The sequence below is a fragment of the Bombina bombina genome, chromosome 7, assembly GCF_027579735.1.
Source record: "Bombina bombina isolate aBomBom1 chromosome 7, aBomBom1.pri, whole genome shotgun sequence".
Lineage (NCBI taxonomy): Eukaryota > Metazoa > Chordata > Amphibia > Anura > Bombinatoridae > Bombina > Bombina bombina.
Window position 1 is genome coordinate 403,816,694 of NC_069505.1, and position 18,918 is coordinate 403,835,611.

The following is an 18,918-nucleotide window of genomic DNA, read 5'->3' on the forward strand; positions in this document are numbered from 1 at the left end:
TTAATATCAACGGAATGTAAGGGTTCAAACGGAACCCCCTAAAGAACTGAAAGAACTAGGTTGAGACTCCAAGGAGGAGTCAAAATTTTGTAAACAGGCTTGATTCTAACCAGAGCCTGAACAAAGGCTAGAACATCTGGCACAGCTGCCAGCTTTTTGTGAAGTAACACAGACAAGGCAGAAATCTGTCCCATCAAGGAACTTGCAGATAATCCTTTTTCCAATCCTTCTCGAAGGAAGGATAGACTCTTAGGAATCTTAACCTTGTCCCAAGGGAATCCTGCAGATTCACACCAACAGATATACCAAATTATGTGGTAATTTTTCTGGTTACAGGCTTTCAGGCCTGAACAAGAGTATTAATAACAGAATCTGAGAACCCTCATTTGATAAGATCAAGCGTTCAATCTCCAAGCAGTCAGCTGGAGTGGGTCGAACGGACCTAGAACAAGAAGGTCTCGTCTCAAAGGTAGCTTCCATGGTGGAGCCGATGACATATTCACCAGATCTGCATACCAAGTCCTGCGTGGCCACGCAGGAGCTATCAAAATCACCGACGCCCTCTCCTGATTGATCCTGGCTACCAGCCTGGGGATGAGAGGAAACGGCGGGAACACATAAGCTAGTTTGAAGGTCCAAGGTGCTACTAGTGCATCCACTAGAGCCGCCTTGGGATCCCTGGATCTGTACCCGTAGTAAGGAACTCTGAAGTTCTGACGAGAGGCCATCAGATCCATGTCTGGAATGCCCCACGGTTGAGTGACTTGGGCAAAGATTTCCGGATGGAGTTCCCACTCCCCCGGATGCAATGTCTGACGACTCAGAAAATCCGCTTCCCAATTTTCCACTCCTGGGATGTGGATAGCAGACAGGTGGCAGGAGTGAGACTCCGCCCATAGAATGATTTTGGTCACTTCTTCCATCGCTAGGGAACTCCTTGTTCCCCCCTGATGGTTGATGTATGAACTTGGCCCTCGCTAGCTGAGGCCAAGCTTTGAGAGCATTGAATATCGCTCTCAGTTCCAGAATATTTATCGGTAGAAGAGATTCTACCCGAGACCAAAGACCCTGAGCTTTCAGGGATCCCCAGACCGCGCCCCAGCCCATCAGACTGGCGTCGGTCGTGACAAGGACCCACTCTGGTCTGCGGAAGGTCATCCCTTGTGACAGGTTGTCCAGGGACAGCCACCAACGGAATGAGTCTCTGGTCCTCTGATTTACTTGTATCTTCGGAGACAAGTCTGAATAGTCCCCATTCCACTGACTGAGCATGAACAGTTGTAATGGTCTTAGATGAATGCGCACAAAAGGAACTATGTCCATTGCCGCAACCATCAAACCTATCACTTCCATGCACTGCGCTATGGAAGGAAGAGGAACGGAATGAAGTATCCGACAAGAGTCTAGAAGTTTTGTTTTTCTGGCTTCTGTCAGAAAAATCCTCATTTCTAAGGAGTCTATTATAGTTCCCAAGAAGGGAACCCTCGTTGACGGAGATAGAGAACTCTTTTCCACGTTCACTTTCCATCCGTGAGATCTGAGAAAGGCCAGGACAATGTCCGTGTGAGCCTTTACTTGAGGAAGGGACGACGCTCGAATCAGAATGTCGTCCAAGTAAGGTACTACAGCAATGCCCCTTGGTCTTAGCACCGCCAGAAGGGACCCTAGTACCTATGAGAAAATCCTAGGAGCAGTGGCTAATCCGAAAGAAAACGCCACGAACTGGAAATGCTTGTCCAGGAATTCAAACCTTAGGAACCGATGATGTTCCTTGTGGATAGGAATATGTAGATACGCATCCTTGAAATCCACCTTGGTCATGAATTGACCTTCCTGGATGAAAGGAAGGAGTGTTCGAATGGTTTCCATCTTGAACGATGGAACCTTGAGAAACTTGTTCAAGATCTTGAGATCTAAGATTGGTCTGAACGTTCCCTCTTTTTTGGGAACTATGAACAGATTGGAGTAGGACCCCATCCCTTGTTCTCCTAATGGAACAGGATGAATCGCTCCCATTTTTAGCAGGTCTTCTACCCAATGTAAGAATGCCTGTCTTCTTATGTGATCTGAAGACAACTGAGACCTGTGGAACCTCCCCCTTGGAGGAAGCCCCTTGAACTCCAGAGAATAACCTTGGGAGACTATTTCTAGCGCCCAAGGATCCAGAACATCTCTTGCCCCAGCCTGAGCGAAGAGAGAGAGTCTGCCCCCCACCAGATCCGGTCCCGGATCGGGGGCCCGCAGTTCATGCTGTCTTGGTAGCAGTGGCAGGTTTCCTGGCCTGCTCTCTTTTGTTCCAGCCTTGCATAGGTCTCCAGGCTGGATTGGCTTGAGAAGTATTACCTTCCTGCTTAAAGGACATAGCCCTTGGGGCTGATCCGTTTCTGCGAAAGGGACGAAACTTAGGTTTATTTTTGGTCTTGAAAAGACCTATCCTGAGGAAGGGCGTGGCCCTTGCCCCCAGTGATATCAGAGATAATCTCTTTCAAGTCAGGGCCAAAGAGTGTTTTCCCCTTGAAAGGAATGTCAAGCAATTTGTTCTTGGAAGATGCATCCGCTGCCCAAGATTTTAACCAAAGCGCTCTGCGCCACAATAGCAAACCCAGAATTTTATCGCCGCTAACCTAGCCTATTGCCAGGTGGCGTCTAGGGTGAAAGAATTAGCCAATTTAAGAGCACGAATTCTGTCCATAATCTCCTCATAAGAAGAAGAATTACTAATAATCGCCTTTCCTAGCTCATCAAACTAGAAACACGCGGCTGCAGTGACAGGGACAATGCATGCAATTGGTTGTAGAAGGGAACCTTGCTGAACAAACATCTTTAGCAGACCTTCTAATTTTTTATCCATAGGATCTTGGAAAGCACAACTATCTTCTATGGGTATAGTGGCGCGCTTGTGTAGAGTAGAAACCGCCCCCTCGACCTTGGGGACTGTCTGCCATCAGTCCTTTCTGGGGTCGACTATAGGAAAACAATTTTATAAATATGGGGGGAGGTACTAAAGGTATACCGGGCCTGTCCCATTCTTCACTAACAATGTACGCCACCCGCTTGGATATAGGAAAAGCTTCGGGGGGCCCCGGGGCCTCTAAGAACTTTTCCATTTTACATAGTGGTTCTGGAATGACCAGATAATCACAATCATCCAAATTGGATAACACCTCCTTAAGCAGAGCGCGGAGATGTTCCAACTTAAATTTAAAAGTAATCACATCAGGTTCAGCTTATTGAGAAATGTTTCCTGAATCTGAAATTTCTCCCTCAGACAAAACCTCCCTGGCCCCCTCAGACTGGTGTAGGGGCCCTTCAGAAACCATATCATCAGCGTTCTCATGCTCTACAGAATTTTCTAAAACAGAGCAGTCGCGCTTTCACTGATAAGTGGGCATATTGGCTAAAATGTTTTTGATAGAATTATCCATTACAGCCGTTAAATGTTGCATAGTAAGGAGTATTGGCGCACTAGATGTACTAGGGGCCTCCTGTATGGGCAAGACTGGTGTAGACGAAGGAGGGGATGATGCAGTACCATGCTTACTCCCCTCACTTGAGGAATCATCTTGGGCATCATTTTTACTAAATTTTTTTATGACATAAAATACATATAGTTAAATGAGAAGGAACCTTGGTTTCCCCACAGTCAGAACACAATCTATCTGGTAGTTCAGACATTGTAAACAGGCATAAACTTGATAACAGAGCACAAAAAACGTTTTAAAATAAAACCGTTACTGTCACTTTAAATTTTAAACTAAACACACTTTATTACTGCAATTGCGAAAAAGTATGAAGGAATTGTTCAAAATTCACCAAAATTTCACCACAGTGTCTTAAAGCCTTAAAAGTATTGCACACCAAATTTGGAAGCTTTAACCCTTAAAATAACGGAACCGGAGCCGTTTTTATATTTAACCCCTTTACAGTCCCTGGAATCTGCTTTGCTGAGACCCAACCAAGCCCAAAGGGGAATACGATACCAAATGATGCCTTCAGAAAGACTTTTCTGTGTATCAGAGCTCCACACACATGCAGCTGCATGCCATGCTGTCCTCAAAAACAAGTGCGCCATACCGGCGCGAAAATGAGGCTCTGACTATGATTAGGGAAAGCCCCTAAAGAATAAGGTGTCAAAAACAGTGCCTGCCGATATAATCATATCAAAATACCCAGAATAAATGATTCCTCAAGGCTAAATATGTGTTAATAATGAATCGATTTAGCCCAAAAAGAGTCTACAGTCTTAATAAGCCCTTGTGAAGTCCTTATTTACTATCTTAATAAACATGGCTTACCGGATCCCATAGGGAAAATGACAGCTTCCAGCATTACATCGTCTTGTTAGAATGTGTCATACCTCAAGCAGTAAGAGACTGCACACTGTTCCCCCAACTGAAGTTAATTGCTCTCAACAGTCCTGTGTGGAACAGCCATGGATCTTAGTTACGGTGCTAAAATCATTTTCCTCATACAAACAGAAATCTTCATCTCTTTTCTGTTTCTGAGTAAATAGTACATACCAGCACTATTTTAAAATAACAAACTCTTGATTGAATAATAAAAACTACAGTTAAACACTAAAAAACTCTAAGCCATCTCCGTGGAGATGTTGCCTGTACAACGGCAAAGAGAATGACTGGGGTAGGCGGAGCCTAGGAGGGATCATGTGACCAGCTTTGCTGGGCTCTTTGCCATTTCCTGTTGGGGAGGAGAATATCCCACAAGTAAGGATGACGCCGTGGACCGGACACACCTATGTTGGAGAAACCATGATTAAGTCTCCCCTGCTCAATAACCCCCCCTCAGGAGATATTAGCCATGATTCCTTATTAACATAAAAGGAGTCCCACTGGGACCCTACCTTGTTTCGTTAACATTACATTCACATATCAAAATAAAATGAAACTATTTTACCGGAATCTACACCGTGGAACAGGAACACAGCACTTCAAGTGTAACAGATAGTAGCCTCGCTTCTGACAGACTTGAGTGAATAAAAGTAGGCAGCGAAACTCATCAACGCTGATTACCAAGGAGCTGTTAATATGAGTCGAGATGGCTTTGCAGGAAAACTCTCCCTGCATCTCCGGACTCTAACTTAAATCCATGCTCTCACTGAGAGGCTGATAGGATTACTTAAAACTCCAGTCCCATTGCGAAGAGTACTACCTTCCATAAGAGACTATCTCGAACTTCTGACACTTCTCTGCCAACCTCCTCTGACGAAAGGCAAAGAATGACTGGGGGGTGAGGGAAGTGGGGGAGGTATTTAAGCCTTTGGCTGTGGTGTCTCTTCCTCCTCCTGGTGGCCAGGTTTTGTATTTCCCAAAAGTAATGAATGCAGCTGTGGACTCTTCCCGTTTAAGAAGAAAACATATCTCTAATAAGAGATACTGAGTCCCAATTCTTGAGAGCTGTTCACAAAGGCATTAACCCTTAGAGTGCTGATACCTTCTAACCTAGATCTGCTTTGTCAGGCAGGGAATGGCTTCTAAGGTATGGCAGATTCCTCCACTTCTACCAGGGACCTGTAGAAAAGAAAGAACAGAGTAACCAACCCTGGCTTTCTGTAATAGGGATAACAATAATGTTAGAAGTTAAGCAAAGACCACCTCACCATCTTCTAACTGCTAAAAGCCACCATTAGTCTTACTAAAGAGATTGACATTGACACAGCTTGATCCCAAATCCTTGCTTGCAGGGAAAGTACCCATAAAAGGATTACAAATCTTCAGACACCATCTTCGCACATCCTCCCGTGATAGAGGCAAAGAGAATGACACTTAACAGCTCTGCTGGGGTACTCTTTGCCTCCTCCTGCTGGCCAGGATTTCATTATCCCAATAGTAATTGGAATTTGTGGACTCTCCATGCAATAGGAAAGAAAATAATCAAGGGAAACCGTCCCCGTCCCCCCCACAAAGTTGATCAAAAAGCATTTATGAACATAAAGGACCATGCGTGGTATATAATTTAACATGGCAAAAAGGCAAGGATTTTAACTAATTTAGTGTAACATATTTGCACATGCAAGGATGTTTTGTTTAGCATATTTTGGTTCAGCATCTGTATTTGTGGTATAGTTTTATTTGCATTAGAAGTTTATAATTCTGACAAGACTAATTATGACCCCAACAGGTTACCTTTGTGTGCATTTCTGTGTCCAAAAGAGAACGTGTGAGAAGTCCAGATTGCAGAACTGTGAACACCTCGAGGCCAAGCTCCCTGAAGTAGGCACGATAGCTATTAAGGCTGAGAGATAATCTGTTGCTTTCCTCCTTCTCCTTTAGGGTGGGAAGAGGAGAAAGAGAAAGAGTCTCAGCATCTTCCTTGTGAAATATACATTCAAACCAACCCCACAAAACCCACTAGGGCCGCAGAATACACTTATTACAAATGTTTATAACAAAGAGGTATTTAGTATAGGATGGTTAATGCTAATCTTTTTTGTATGTTTATGAGATACCTGCTTGCACTTCATGACTTTTGTCTTGGCCAGAAAAAAAGTGATTTGTTTGCCATTGTGTACATTCATCGAAACGGAGTATAATAGGCAATTCATTTAGGCTTTGGATAACTTTTATAAATAATATAAAATGTAATATTCACTGTCCCCACCCAGCTACTTAATAATGTTGCGCCCCCCCCCCCCCCCCCCCGCTTCATGTTGTACCTTCTCCGGTTGAGTCTTCTCTGTCTCTAATTGCTCTGTGTCCTGTTGTTCCTCTATCTGAGAGCTGTCGGCAGATGAGTTTTTGCTTTCAGCGGATGTTCTTTTTTTACCTTTGTAACAATTAATTATCGTAAAAGTTAATGTCACAATAATAACGTTTTCTTTTTTAGATATAGCATTATCTGTCAAGTTACTGCTAGCATGTTTATAGGCTGTCAATATCTACTTGTCTTAAAGGGATACTAAACCCAAATTTTTTCTCTCTTTCACGATTCAGATAGAGCATGCAATTTTAAGCAACTTTATAACTTACTCATATTATCAATTTTTCATTGTTCTCTTACGATCTTTATTTAAAAAGCAGGAATGTAAAGGTTAGAAGCTGGCCCATTTTAGGATCAGCACCCTGGATAGTGTTTGCTCATCGGTGGGGACATTTTTACAGCCTTTTGTCCAGGGATACTATTTTCATTTAAATGGATAGGAAAGTCAAAATTAAACTTGCACAATTCAGATAGAACGTGTCATTTTAAGACACTTTAAAATGTACTTCTATTTTCAAATGTGCTTTGTTCTCTTAGTATCTCTTGTTGAAAAAGAATATGAACATATCATACACCAGTAGGAGCTGTTAATTGGTGCCTGCACACATTTGTCTCTTGTAATTGGCTTACTAGATGTGTACAGCTAGCTGCCAGTAGTGCAATGCTGTTCCTTCAGCAATGGATAACAAGAGAATGAAGCAAATTTGATAATAGAAGTAAATTGGAAAGTTGTTTAAAAAGAAAATTTATGCTTACTTGATAAATGTATTTCTTTTTTGACACGATGAGTCCACAGATCATCTTAATTACTAATGGGATATTCACCTCCTGGTCAGCAGGAGGAGGCAAAGAGCACCACAGCAAAGCTGTTAAATAGCTCCTCCCTTCCCTCCCACTCCAGTCATTCGACCGAAGTTCGGAAGAGAAAGGAAAAGCCAAGGTGCCGAGGTGTCTGAAGTTTACAATAACCCACAACCTGGCTAACAAGAACAGGACTGGCCGTGGACTCATTGTGTCAAAAAAGAAATACATTTATTAAGTAAGCATAAATTTTCTTTTCTTTTTTAAGACACGATGAGTCCACGGATCATCTTAATTACTAATGGGATTCAATACCCAAGCTAAAGTACACAGATGATACGGGACGGACAAGACAGGGAACCTAAATGGAAGACACCACTGCTTGAAGAACCTTTCTCCCAAAAGCGGCCTCAGCTGAGGCAAAAGTGTCACATTTGTAAAACTCTGAAAAAGAGTGAAGAGAGGACCAAGTTGCAGCCTTGCAAATCTGTTCCACAGAAGTTTCATTTTTGAATGCCCATGAGGAAGCAACAGCCCTCGTGGAATGAGCTGTAACTCTCCCGGGAGGCTGCTGTCCAGCAGTCTCATATGTAAAACATATGATACTCTTCAGCCAAAAAGAAAGAGAAGTAGTTGTAGCTTTCTGTCTTTTGCGTTTTCTTGAGAAAACCACAAACAAAGAAGAAGACTGACGATAGTCCTTAGTGGTCTGCAGGTAAAACTTTAAAGCACGGACCACGTCCAAATTGTGCAGAAGTCTTTCCTTCTGAAAAGAAGGATTAGGACACAAGAAAAGAACAACAATCTCCTGATTATTTAACCGATCAGAAACAACCTTAGGAAGAAATCCTAATTTAGTACGTAAAAACATAATTTATGTAAGAACTTACCTGATAAATTAATTTCTTTCATGCTGGCAAGAGTCCATGAGCTAGTGACGTATGGGATATACAATCCTACAAGGAGGGGCAAAGTTTCCCAAACCTCAAAATGCCTATAAATACACCCCTCACTACACCCACAATTCAGTTTAACGAATAGCCAAGAAGTGGGGTGATAAGAAAGGAGCGAAAGCATCAAAAATAAGGAATTGGAATAATTGTGCTTTATACAAAAAAATCATAACCACCACAAAAAAGGGTGGGCCTCATGGACTCTTGCTAATATGAAAGAAATGAATTTATCAGGTAAGTTCTTACATAAATTATGTTTTCTTTCATGTAATTAGCAAGAGTCCATGAGCTAGTGACGTATGGAATATCAATACCCAAGATGTGGAACTCCACGCAAGAGTCACTAGAGAGGGAGGGATAAAAATAAAAACAGCCATTTCTCGCTGAAAAAATAATCCACAAATAATTAATTCTCATTAAATGAAAAGAAAAAACTTAAAACATAAGCAGAAGAATCAAACTGAAACAGCTGCCTGAATAACTTTTCTACCAAAAACTGCTTCCGAAGAAGTGAATACATCAAAAATGGTAGAATTTAGTAAATGTATGCAAAGAAGACCAAGTTGCTGCTTTGCAAATCTGATCAACTGAAGCTTCATTCTTAAAAAGCCCATGAAGTGGAGACTTATCTAGTAGAATGAACTGTAATTCTCTGAGACGGGGCTTGACTCTAAGACGGGGCTTGACCCGACCCCAAATAAGCTGAATGAAACCAAAGCTTTAACCACGAAGCCAAGACAACGTCAGAAGCCCTCTGACCTTTCCTAGAACCAGAAAAGATAACAAATAGACTAGAAGTCTTCCTGAAATCTTTAGAAGCTTCAACATAATATTTCAAAGCTCTTACCACATCCAAAGAATGGAAGGATTTCTCCAAAGAATTCTTAGGATTAGGACACAAGGAAGGGACAACAAATTCTCTATTAATGTTGTTAGAAATCACAACCTTAGGAAAGAATTTAAATGAAGTCCGCAAAATCGCCTTATCCTGATGAAAAATCAGAAAGGAGATTCACAATAAAGAGTAGATAATTCAGAAACTCTTCTAGCAGAAGAGATGGCCAAAAGGAACAACACTTTCCAAGAAAGTAGTTAATATCCAAAGAATGCATAGGCTCAAATGGAGGAGCCTGTAAAGCCCACAAAACCAAATTAAGACTCCAAGGAGGAGAGATTGATTTAATGACAGGCTTGATACAAACCAAAGCCTGTTAAAAACAGTGAATATCAGTAAGCTTAGCAATCTTTCTGTGAAATAAGACAGAAAAAGCAAAGATTTGTCCCTACAAGAAACTTGCAGACAAAACCTTATCCAAACCATTCTGAAGAAACTGAAAAAATTCTAGGAATTCTGAAAGAATGCCAAGCGAATTTTTGAAAAGAACACCATGAAAATAAGTCTTCCAAACTCGATAATAAATCTTTCTAAAAACAGATTTACGAGCCTGTAACATAGTATTAATCACAGAGTTAGAGCAACCTCTATGACTAAGCACTAGGCTTTCAATTCCCATACCTTCAAATTTAATGATTTGAAATCCTGATGGAAAAAACGGACCTTGAAACAGAAGATCCAACCTAAATGGAAGAGGCCAAGGTTGGCAACTGGACATCCGAACAAGATCCGCATACCAAAACCTGTGAGGCCATGCTGGAGCTACCAGCAATACAAATGACTGTTCCATGATGATTTTGGATATCACTCTTGGAAGAAGAACTAGAGGCGGGAAAATATAAGCAAGTTGGTAGCACCAAGGAAGTGCCAATGCAACCACTGCTTCCGCCTGAAGATCCCTGGACCTGGACAGGTACCTAGGAAGTCTCTTGTTTATATGAAAAGCCATCAGATATATTTCTGGAAAACGCCACATCTGAACAATCTGAGAAAACACATCTGGATGGAGAGACCCCTCCCCCGGATGTAAAGTCTGACGGCTGAGATAATCCGCTTCTCAATTGTCTACACCTGGGATATGTACCACAGAAATTAGACAAGAGCTGGATTCCGACCAAGAAAGTATTCAAGATACTTCTATCATAGCTAGGAGACTGCAAGTCCCACCCTGATAATTGACATATGCCACAGCTGTGATATTGTCTGTCTGAAAACAAATGAACCGTTCTCCCTTCAACAGAGGCCAAGCCTGAAGAGCCCTGAAAATTGCACGGAGTTCCAAAATATTTATTGGCAATCTCGCCTCTTGAGATTTCCTAACCCCTTATGCTGTCAGAGATCCCCAAACAGCTCCCCAACCTGAAAAGACTTGCATCTGTTGTGATCACAGTGCAGGATGGACGAACCAAAGAGGCCCCTAGAACTATACGATGGTGATCTAACCACCAAGTCAGAGATAGTCAAACACTGGGATTTAAGGATATTAATTGTGATATACTTGTATAATCCCTGTGCCATTGATTCAGCATACAAAGCTGGAGAGGTATCATATAAAGACGAGCAAAGAGAATCACGTCCGATGCTGCAGTCATGAGACCTAAAACTTCCATGCACATTGCTACTGAAGGGAATAATAGAGACTGAAGGTTCCGACAAGCTGAAACCAATTCAAATTGTCTCTTGTCTGTTAGAGACAGAGTCATGGACACTGAATCTATCTTGAAACCTAAAAAGATGACCCTTGTCTGAGGAATCAAGGAACTTTTTGGTAAATTGATCCTCTAACCATTTCTTTGAAGAAACAACAGTAGTTGATTCGTGTGAGATTCTGCAGAACATAAAGACTGAGCAAGTACCAAGATATCGTCCAAATAAGGAAACACTGCAACGCCCCGCTCTCTGATAACGAAGAGTAGGACACCAAGAACCTTTGAAAAGATTCCTAGAGCTGTCGCTAGGTCAAAAAGGAAGAGCAACAAATTGGTAATGCTTGTCTAAAAAAGAGAATCTCAGAAATTGAAAGCAATCTGGATGAATCAGAATATGAAGATATGCTTCCTGTAAGTCTATTGTGGGCATATAATGCCCTTGCTGAACAAAAAGCAGAATAGACTTTATAGTCACCATTTTGAAAGTTGGTACTCTTACATATCGATTCAAAATATTTAGATCCAAAACTGGTCTGAATGAAATTGCTTTCTTTGGGACAATGAATAGATTTGAATAAAACCCCAGACTCTGTTCCTGAAACGGAACTGGCATGATTACCCCAGATAACTCCAGGTCTGAAACACACTTCAGGAAAGCCTGAGCCTTTACCGAGTTTGCTGGAATGCGTGAGAAAAAAATCTTCTCACAGGTGGTCTTACTCTGAAACCTATTCTGTACCCCTGAGAGACAATATTCTGAATCCAAGGATTTTGGACAGAATTGATCCAAACATCTTAGAAAAATCTTAAAATCTGCCCCCTACCAGCTGAGCTAGAATAAGAGCCGCACCTTCATGCAGATTTAGGGGCTGGCTTTGATCTCTTAAATGGCTTGGATTTATTCCAATTTGAAGAAGGCTTCCAATTGGAAACAGATTCCTTGGGGAAGAGTTGGGTTTCTGTTCCTTATTTAAGAACAAAAACGGTGAGAAGCTTTAAATTTACCCTTAGATCTTATCTTGAGGCAAAAAAACTCCCTTCCCCCCAGTGACAGTTGAAAATATTGAATCCAACTGAACCAAATAATTTATTACCTTAGAAGGAAAGAAAAAGCAATCTGGACTTAGAAATCATATTAGCATTCCAAGATTTACCGGTAAGCCACAAAGCTCTTTTAGCTAAAATAGCTAAAGACAGAGATTTAACATCAATTTTGATGATAACAAAAAATGGCATCACAAATGAAATTATTAGCATGTTGAATCAAGTTAACAATGCTAGACAAATCATGATTCGATACTTGTTGCGCTAAAGTTTCCAACCAAAAAGTTGAAGCAGCTGCAACATCAGCCAAAGAAATTGCAGGCCTAAGAAGAAAACCTGAAAATAAATAAGCTTCCCTTAGATAAGATTCAAGTTTCCTATCTAAAGGATCTTAAATAAAAATACTATCTTCCGTAGGAATAGTAGTACGTTTAGCAAGAGTAGAGATAGCCTCGTCAATTTTGGGGATCTTTTCCCAAAACTCCAAACTAATTGCTGGCAAAGGATACAATTTTTTAAACTTTAAAGAAGGAATAAAAGAAGTACCAGGCCTATTCCATTCGTTAGAAATCATATCAGAAATAGCATCAGGAACTGAAAAAAACCTCTGAAATAACCACAGGAGGTTTATAAACAGAATTTAAATGTTTACTAGCTTTAAAATCAAGAGGACTAGTCTCCTCAATATCCAATATAATCAACACTTCTTCAACAAAGAACGAATGTACTCCATTTTAAATAAATAAGTAGATTTGCTAGTGTCAATATCTGAGGAAGGATCTTCTGAATCAGATAGATCCTCATCAGAGGAGGATAATTCAGTATGTTGTCGGTCATTTGAAATTTGATCAACTTTATGAGAAGTTTAAAAAGACCTTTACATTTATTAGAAGGCGGGATGGCAGACAAAGCCTTCTGAATAGAATCAACAAAAAATTCTTATAAATTCACAGGTATATCTTGTACATTAGATGTTAAAAGAACAGCAACATGCAATGTATTATTACTGATTGACACATTTTCTGCATGTAAAAGTTTATCATGACAACTTATTACAAACCACAGCTGGAGATATAATCTCCATAAGATTACAACAAATGTACTTAGCTTTGGTAGAACTGTTATCAGTCAGCAGGATTCCAACAGTGTTTTCTGAGACAGGAACAGATTGAGACATCTTGCAAAATGTAAGAGAAAAAACAACATATAAAGCAAAATTATCAATTTCCTTTATGGCAGTTTCAGGAATGGGAAAAAATGCAAACAGAATAGCCCTCTGACATAGAAAAAGGCAAGAGGCAAATAAGAATGAGGTCTAAAATAATGAAAATATTTGGCGCCAAGTATGACGCACAGCAACAGAAAAATATGTTTTGGCGCCAAAAACGTCCGGAAACGACACACTTGCGTCACAGATGACGCAACCTTGTGAAAGGACCCGGCGTCAACTAAGATGCCGGAAATGTCGAATTTGCGTCAACGAACGTAACTTTGCGCCAAAAATTACGCAATAAACGTTAGCATTTTGCGCCCTCGCGAGCCTAATTCTGCCCACGATATAGAAAAAGACAATCAATTGAAAAAAGACTACACCCAAGGTAAGAAATACATTTCTAAAAAATGCATTTCCCAGATATGAAACTGACAGTCTGCAAAAGGAAATATACTGAAACCTGAATGATGGCAAATATAAGTACAATACATATATTTAGAACTTTATAAAATACATAAAGTGCCAAACCATAGCTGAGAGTGTCTTAAGTAATGAAAACATACTTACCTGAAGATACCCATCCACATATAGCAGATAGCCAAACCAGTACTGAAACAGTTATGAGTAGAGGTAATGGAATATGAGAGTATATTGTCGATCTGAAAAGGGAGGTAGGAGATGAATCTCTACGACCGATAACAGAGAACCTATGAAATAGATCCCCGTGAGGAAAACCATTGCATTCAATAGGTGATACTCCCTTCACATCCCTCTGACATTCACTTTAGGGCTTCAAAAAAGCTGAGAAGCGCATATCAACGTAGAAATCTTAGCACAAACTTACTTCACCACCTCCATAGGAGGCAAAGTTTGTAAAACTGAATTGTGGGTGTGGTGAGGGGTTTGGAAATCTTTGCCCCTCCTGGTAGGATTGTATATCCCATACGTCACTAGCTCATGGACTCTTGCCAAGTACATGAAAGAAACTACCTTATCTGAATGGAAAATAAGATAAGGAGACTCATACTGTAATGCCGAGAGCTCGGACACTCTCCATTAAATGAACAGTACCCGTGGGTAGATTTGAACTCTCATCCTTCTACCTCTCAACCAGGTGTGCTAGCCACTAGGATACACCAGAGAGCAACCAGAAATAAAACTTTCCCAGATAACAACTTAATATCTAAGGAATGAATAGGCTCAAACGGAGCCTCTTGAAGAACTATGAGAACTAAATTCAGACTCCATAGAGGAGTAACTGGTTTGTACACAGGCCTGATCCCAACCAAGGCTTGACAAAATGATTGTACGTCTGTGTAACAAAATAAATAACGACAGAGATTTGACCCTTTAGGGAACATGACGATAAACCTTTCTCCAAACCTTCTTGGAGAAAAGACAAAATTCTAGGAATCCTAACTCTACTCCATGAGTAGCCCATGGATTCACACCAATAGAGATATTTATGTCATATTTTATGATACATTTTTCTAAAGATAGGCTTACAAGCCTGAATCATGGTCTCAAAGACCAAGTCAGAAAACCCTGCTTGAATAATATTAAGCGTTCAATCTCCAAGCAGTCAGTTTCAGAGAAACCAGAATTGGGTGAAGGAGAGGCCTTGAATTAGAAGGTCCTTCCTCAACGGACGTCCCCAAGATGGCAGAGATGATATATCCAACAGGTCTGCGTACCAACTACAGCGAGGCGAAGCCGGTACTATGAGGATCATTGACGCCCTCTCCTGCTTGATTCAAGCAACGACCCGAGAAGGTAAAACAAACTTATGAAAAAGCTGGAGAACACTTCCGGATGGAGTTCCCACTCCCCCGGATGAAAAGTTTGCCTGCCTCAGAAAATCCACCTCCTAGAAGACCCCCCTGGGATGTGGATTGCCAACAGGCCGCAAGAATGGGCCTCCGTCCACTGAATTATTTTGGATACCTCCATCATTGCTAAGGAACTCCTCGTCCCTCCCTGATGATTGATGTAAGCCACTAACATTTGTTCGACTGGAACCTGATAAACTGGACCGAGGCTAACTGAGGCCAGGCCAGAAAAACCTTGTAGATCGCTCTCAGGTCCAGCATGTCTATAGGAAGAACAGACTCTGACTGAGTCCAAACCCTCTGAGCCCTTAGGGAGCCCCAGATTGCTCCCCACCCTAGAAGGCTGGCGTCTGTTGTCACAATCACTCAAGATGGTCTGCGAAAGCAGGATCCCAGGGAGAGATGATCCAGAGACAACCAATATTGAGGAGGATCCCTTGTCTCCTGCTCCAGCAATATTTGAGGAGACAAATCTGAATGATCTCTGATCCATTGCCTGAGTATGCTTAACTGCAGAGGTCTGAGATGGAACCGAGCAAACGGGATGATGTCCATTGCCGCCACCATCAGCCCAATTACCTCCATGTACTGAGCCACTGACAGTGGACTGAATGATTAGACAAATAACGATGATCTCTGATGTCCTGACATTCTATCAGAAAAATCTTCATTGACATGGAATCTACTATGGTTCTCAAGAAAGTTACCCTTGTGCTTGGCACTAAGGAACTCCATCCAAATTAACCTTCAACCCATGAGATCGCGGGAAGGATTACCCCACGTCTGAGTGAAATCTTGTGAAATAAGAGCTGTGGCAAGACCAAAAGGTAAAGCCACGAACTGGAAGCGTTTGTCCAAAAAGGCAAACTTTAGAACTTGAGAATGGTACATGAGGGTACGCGTCCTTTAAATCCACTGTAGTCATAAATTGACCCTCTTGGATCAAGGGAAGAATGGAACAAATAGTTTCCATCTTGAAGGACAGTACACTAAGAAGTTGGTTTAGACTCTTGAGATCTAAAAAGTGGCATGAAGGTTCCCTCTTTTTGGGAACCACAAACCGATTGGGATAAAAAACCCAAACCTGTACCTGTATTGGAACTGGAATAATCACTCCCAGGTCTGAGAGGTCTCTTACGCAGTTTAAGAACGCCTCTCCTTTTGTCTGATCTGCAGATAATCCTGAAAGCAGAAACCTGCCTCTGGGAGGAAAATTTTTTAACTCTAATTTGTATTCCTGGGACACTATTTTCTATTGCTCAGGGATCCTGAACATCTCGAACCCAAGTCTGAGCGAAAACGGAAAGTCTGTCCCCTACAAGATCCGATCCCGGATCGGGGGCATGTCCTTCATGCTGTCTTTGAATCAACAGCAGGCTAATTGGATATTTTTTCTCTTAAATTTCAAAAGAGATTATTTCCGTCAAGCCAGGTCCCAACCTAAGTCCCAAAGGATGAATTAAACAAATAAACAACTGAAATTCTTTTAATAAAATTAACAGATAAAAAAACGTTACTGTCTCTTTAAATTTTAAACTGTAACTTTTTCTTTTTGCGTGCAGGAATGAGTTAGATTAGCAAGCAAATATTGCAGCACCTATTTACACCTCAGATATTGTGCTGAGGTGCCCATCTGTACCCAAACTTTAAATGCCATAAGACTCATTTGACACTTCAGTTTAATGACAGAAAAATGCATTTTATATTGTTTATTTCCTATGAAATTTTAAACTGTTTATTTTCATGGATAAACAATACGATAATATACATAAGCAAGTCTGAAATGCTGTACTTTTCATAGCGTTGACTGGACCTGCATTGAGAAGTAAAACACTAAAGGCTGTGTTAGATGCTCTGCCTTCTGATATCGTAATGGAGGTGACCATTATGACTGTGCCTTGATATAGAGGAATTGCAGCCCAAAAACGGCGCCAAAAGTAACTCTGCCCATCGTGGGCGTATCTAACTATCTCCCGGTCGCCATTAATATACAGTACATAGATAGGCCACTAGGAGCTAGTTAAATTTGTACACTCTGTTAGAAATTGGGGACGATTGTACTACCGCATGTTAGGTAACTCTATAGCCCAAAAGAGTGACCCAAACACCATCTCCTGAGTCCTTATCACTTTGTCCCCAGTGATTTGAGGCCCCCAGAGTACAGCCACATTTAATCTCCTTAGTCCCCAGTACCTGCTAAAAATGTGCTGTCGCAGGATCCCCTCCCTTTATATGACTAAGAGGAATGTCCTAATAAAGGAGTAATGTCTCAATCAAGTGCTCCACTTCCTCTGAGATCTTCCCAGACCCAGAATAAAAAGTTAGCACTTACCGTTAAAATCTGCCCGACAGCAGGGCAGCTCAGCAGGTTTGCAAGGTCCTCTCCCTCACATAGCCCTGTGGACAAAGGATAAAGCCTGAGTAATCTTGCTTAGGCTATCAGGAATAGGGCAGTATAAATATATGGGAGGCGCAGTGAGAATTATGTCCCACAAGTTCCCATTGAAGAGACTGATATGGACTATGGCTACACCCTAGAACAAAGCAGCACAATCTTGCACTACTTTAAAAATAATAAACTCTTGATTGAAGAATCTTTTCTAACACCTCACTTAACCTCTTCCTATCACTAATGTAGGCAAAGAGAATGACTGGGGTGGGAGAAAAGGGATGAGCTATTTAACAGCTCTGCTGTGGTGCTCTTTGCCGCCTCCTGCTGACTAGGAGGTGAATATCCCATTAGTAATTAAGATGATCCGTAGACTCATCGTGTCTTAAAAAAGAAATTGTATGTTCTATCTGAATGATAAAATAATGTTTTTCACTTTACTATCCCTTTAATAAACTAAATGTTGTTTCTGGCTACCATGTTTGAGGATACAGTAAGCGCATTAGATAACAGCATTTGATGTTGTTGCTCAAGTTAAGATGATGAGTTTATGCAATAACTACCTTTCTTTGCCTTTTTGACTGGGGGTGCAGCTATAGTAGGTGCCATCTCCTGTGGCTCTGAATCAAAGTTTGCAGATGGAGGAACATACCCAGGAGAAGCTATTAAACGTAAAACAAAACAAATTAAACAATGTTGATTTTGCTTCATGGTGCAGACATTCAAATGTGGATACATCATAAAGAAAATCATTTCATACTAATCAAATAACATAATTTATGTAAGAACTTACCTGATAAATTCATTTCTTTCATATTGGCAAGAGTCCATGAGCTAGTGACGTATGGGATATACATTCCTACCAGGAGGGGCAAAGTTTCCCAAACCTCAAAATGCCTATAAATACACCCCCCACCACACCCACAATTCAGTTTAACGAATAGCCAAGAAGTTGGGTGATAAGAAAGGAGCGAAAGCATCAACAAGGAATTGGAATAATTGTACTTTATACAAAAAAAATCATAACCACCACAAAAAGGGTGGGCCTCATGGACTCTTGCCAATATGAAAGAAATGAATTGATCAGGTAAGTTCTTACATAAATTATGTTTTCTTTCATGTAATTGGCAAGAGACCATGAGCTAGTGACGTATGGGATAGCAAATACCCAAGATGTGGAACTCCACGCAAGAGTCACTAGAGAGGGAGGGATAAAAATAAAGACAGCCAATTCCGCTGAAAAAAGAATCCACAACCCAAAAGTTTTAATCTTTATAATGAAAAAAAACTGAAATTATAAGCAGAAGAATCAAACTGAAACAGCTGCCTGAAGAACTTTTCTACCAAAAACTGCTTCTGAAGAAGAGAAAACATCAAAATGGTAGAATTTAGTAAAAGTATGCAAAAAGACCAAGTCGCTGCTTTCCA

General features: G+C 41.0%; 1 protein-coding gene across 1 annotated transcript in view; it reads right to left on the reverse strand.

The window, feature by feature from the left end:
• FANCD2 (FA complementation group D2) overlaps positions 1–18,918 on the reverse strand; it is a gene marked incomplete in the record, with an annotated part of 1,113,076 nt that overhangs the window by 376,769 nt on the left and 717,389 nt on the right. The window contains 3 exon segments of the mRNA XM_053689418.1: positions 6,144–6,284; positions 6,674–6,783; positions 18,054–18,152. Of these exon segments, the coding sequence (XP_053545393.1) occupies positions 6,144–6,284; positions 6,674–6,783; positions 18,054–18,152 (350 nt within the window).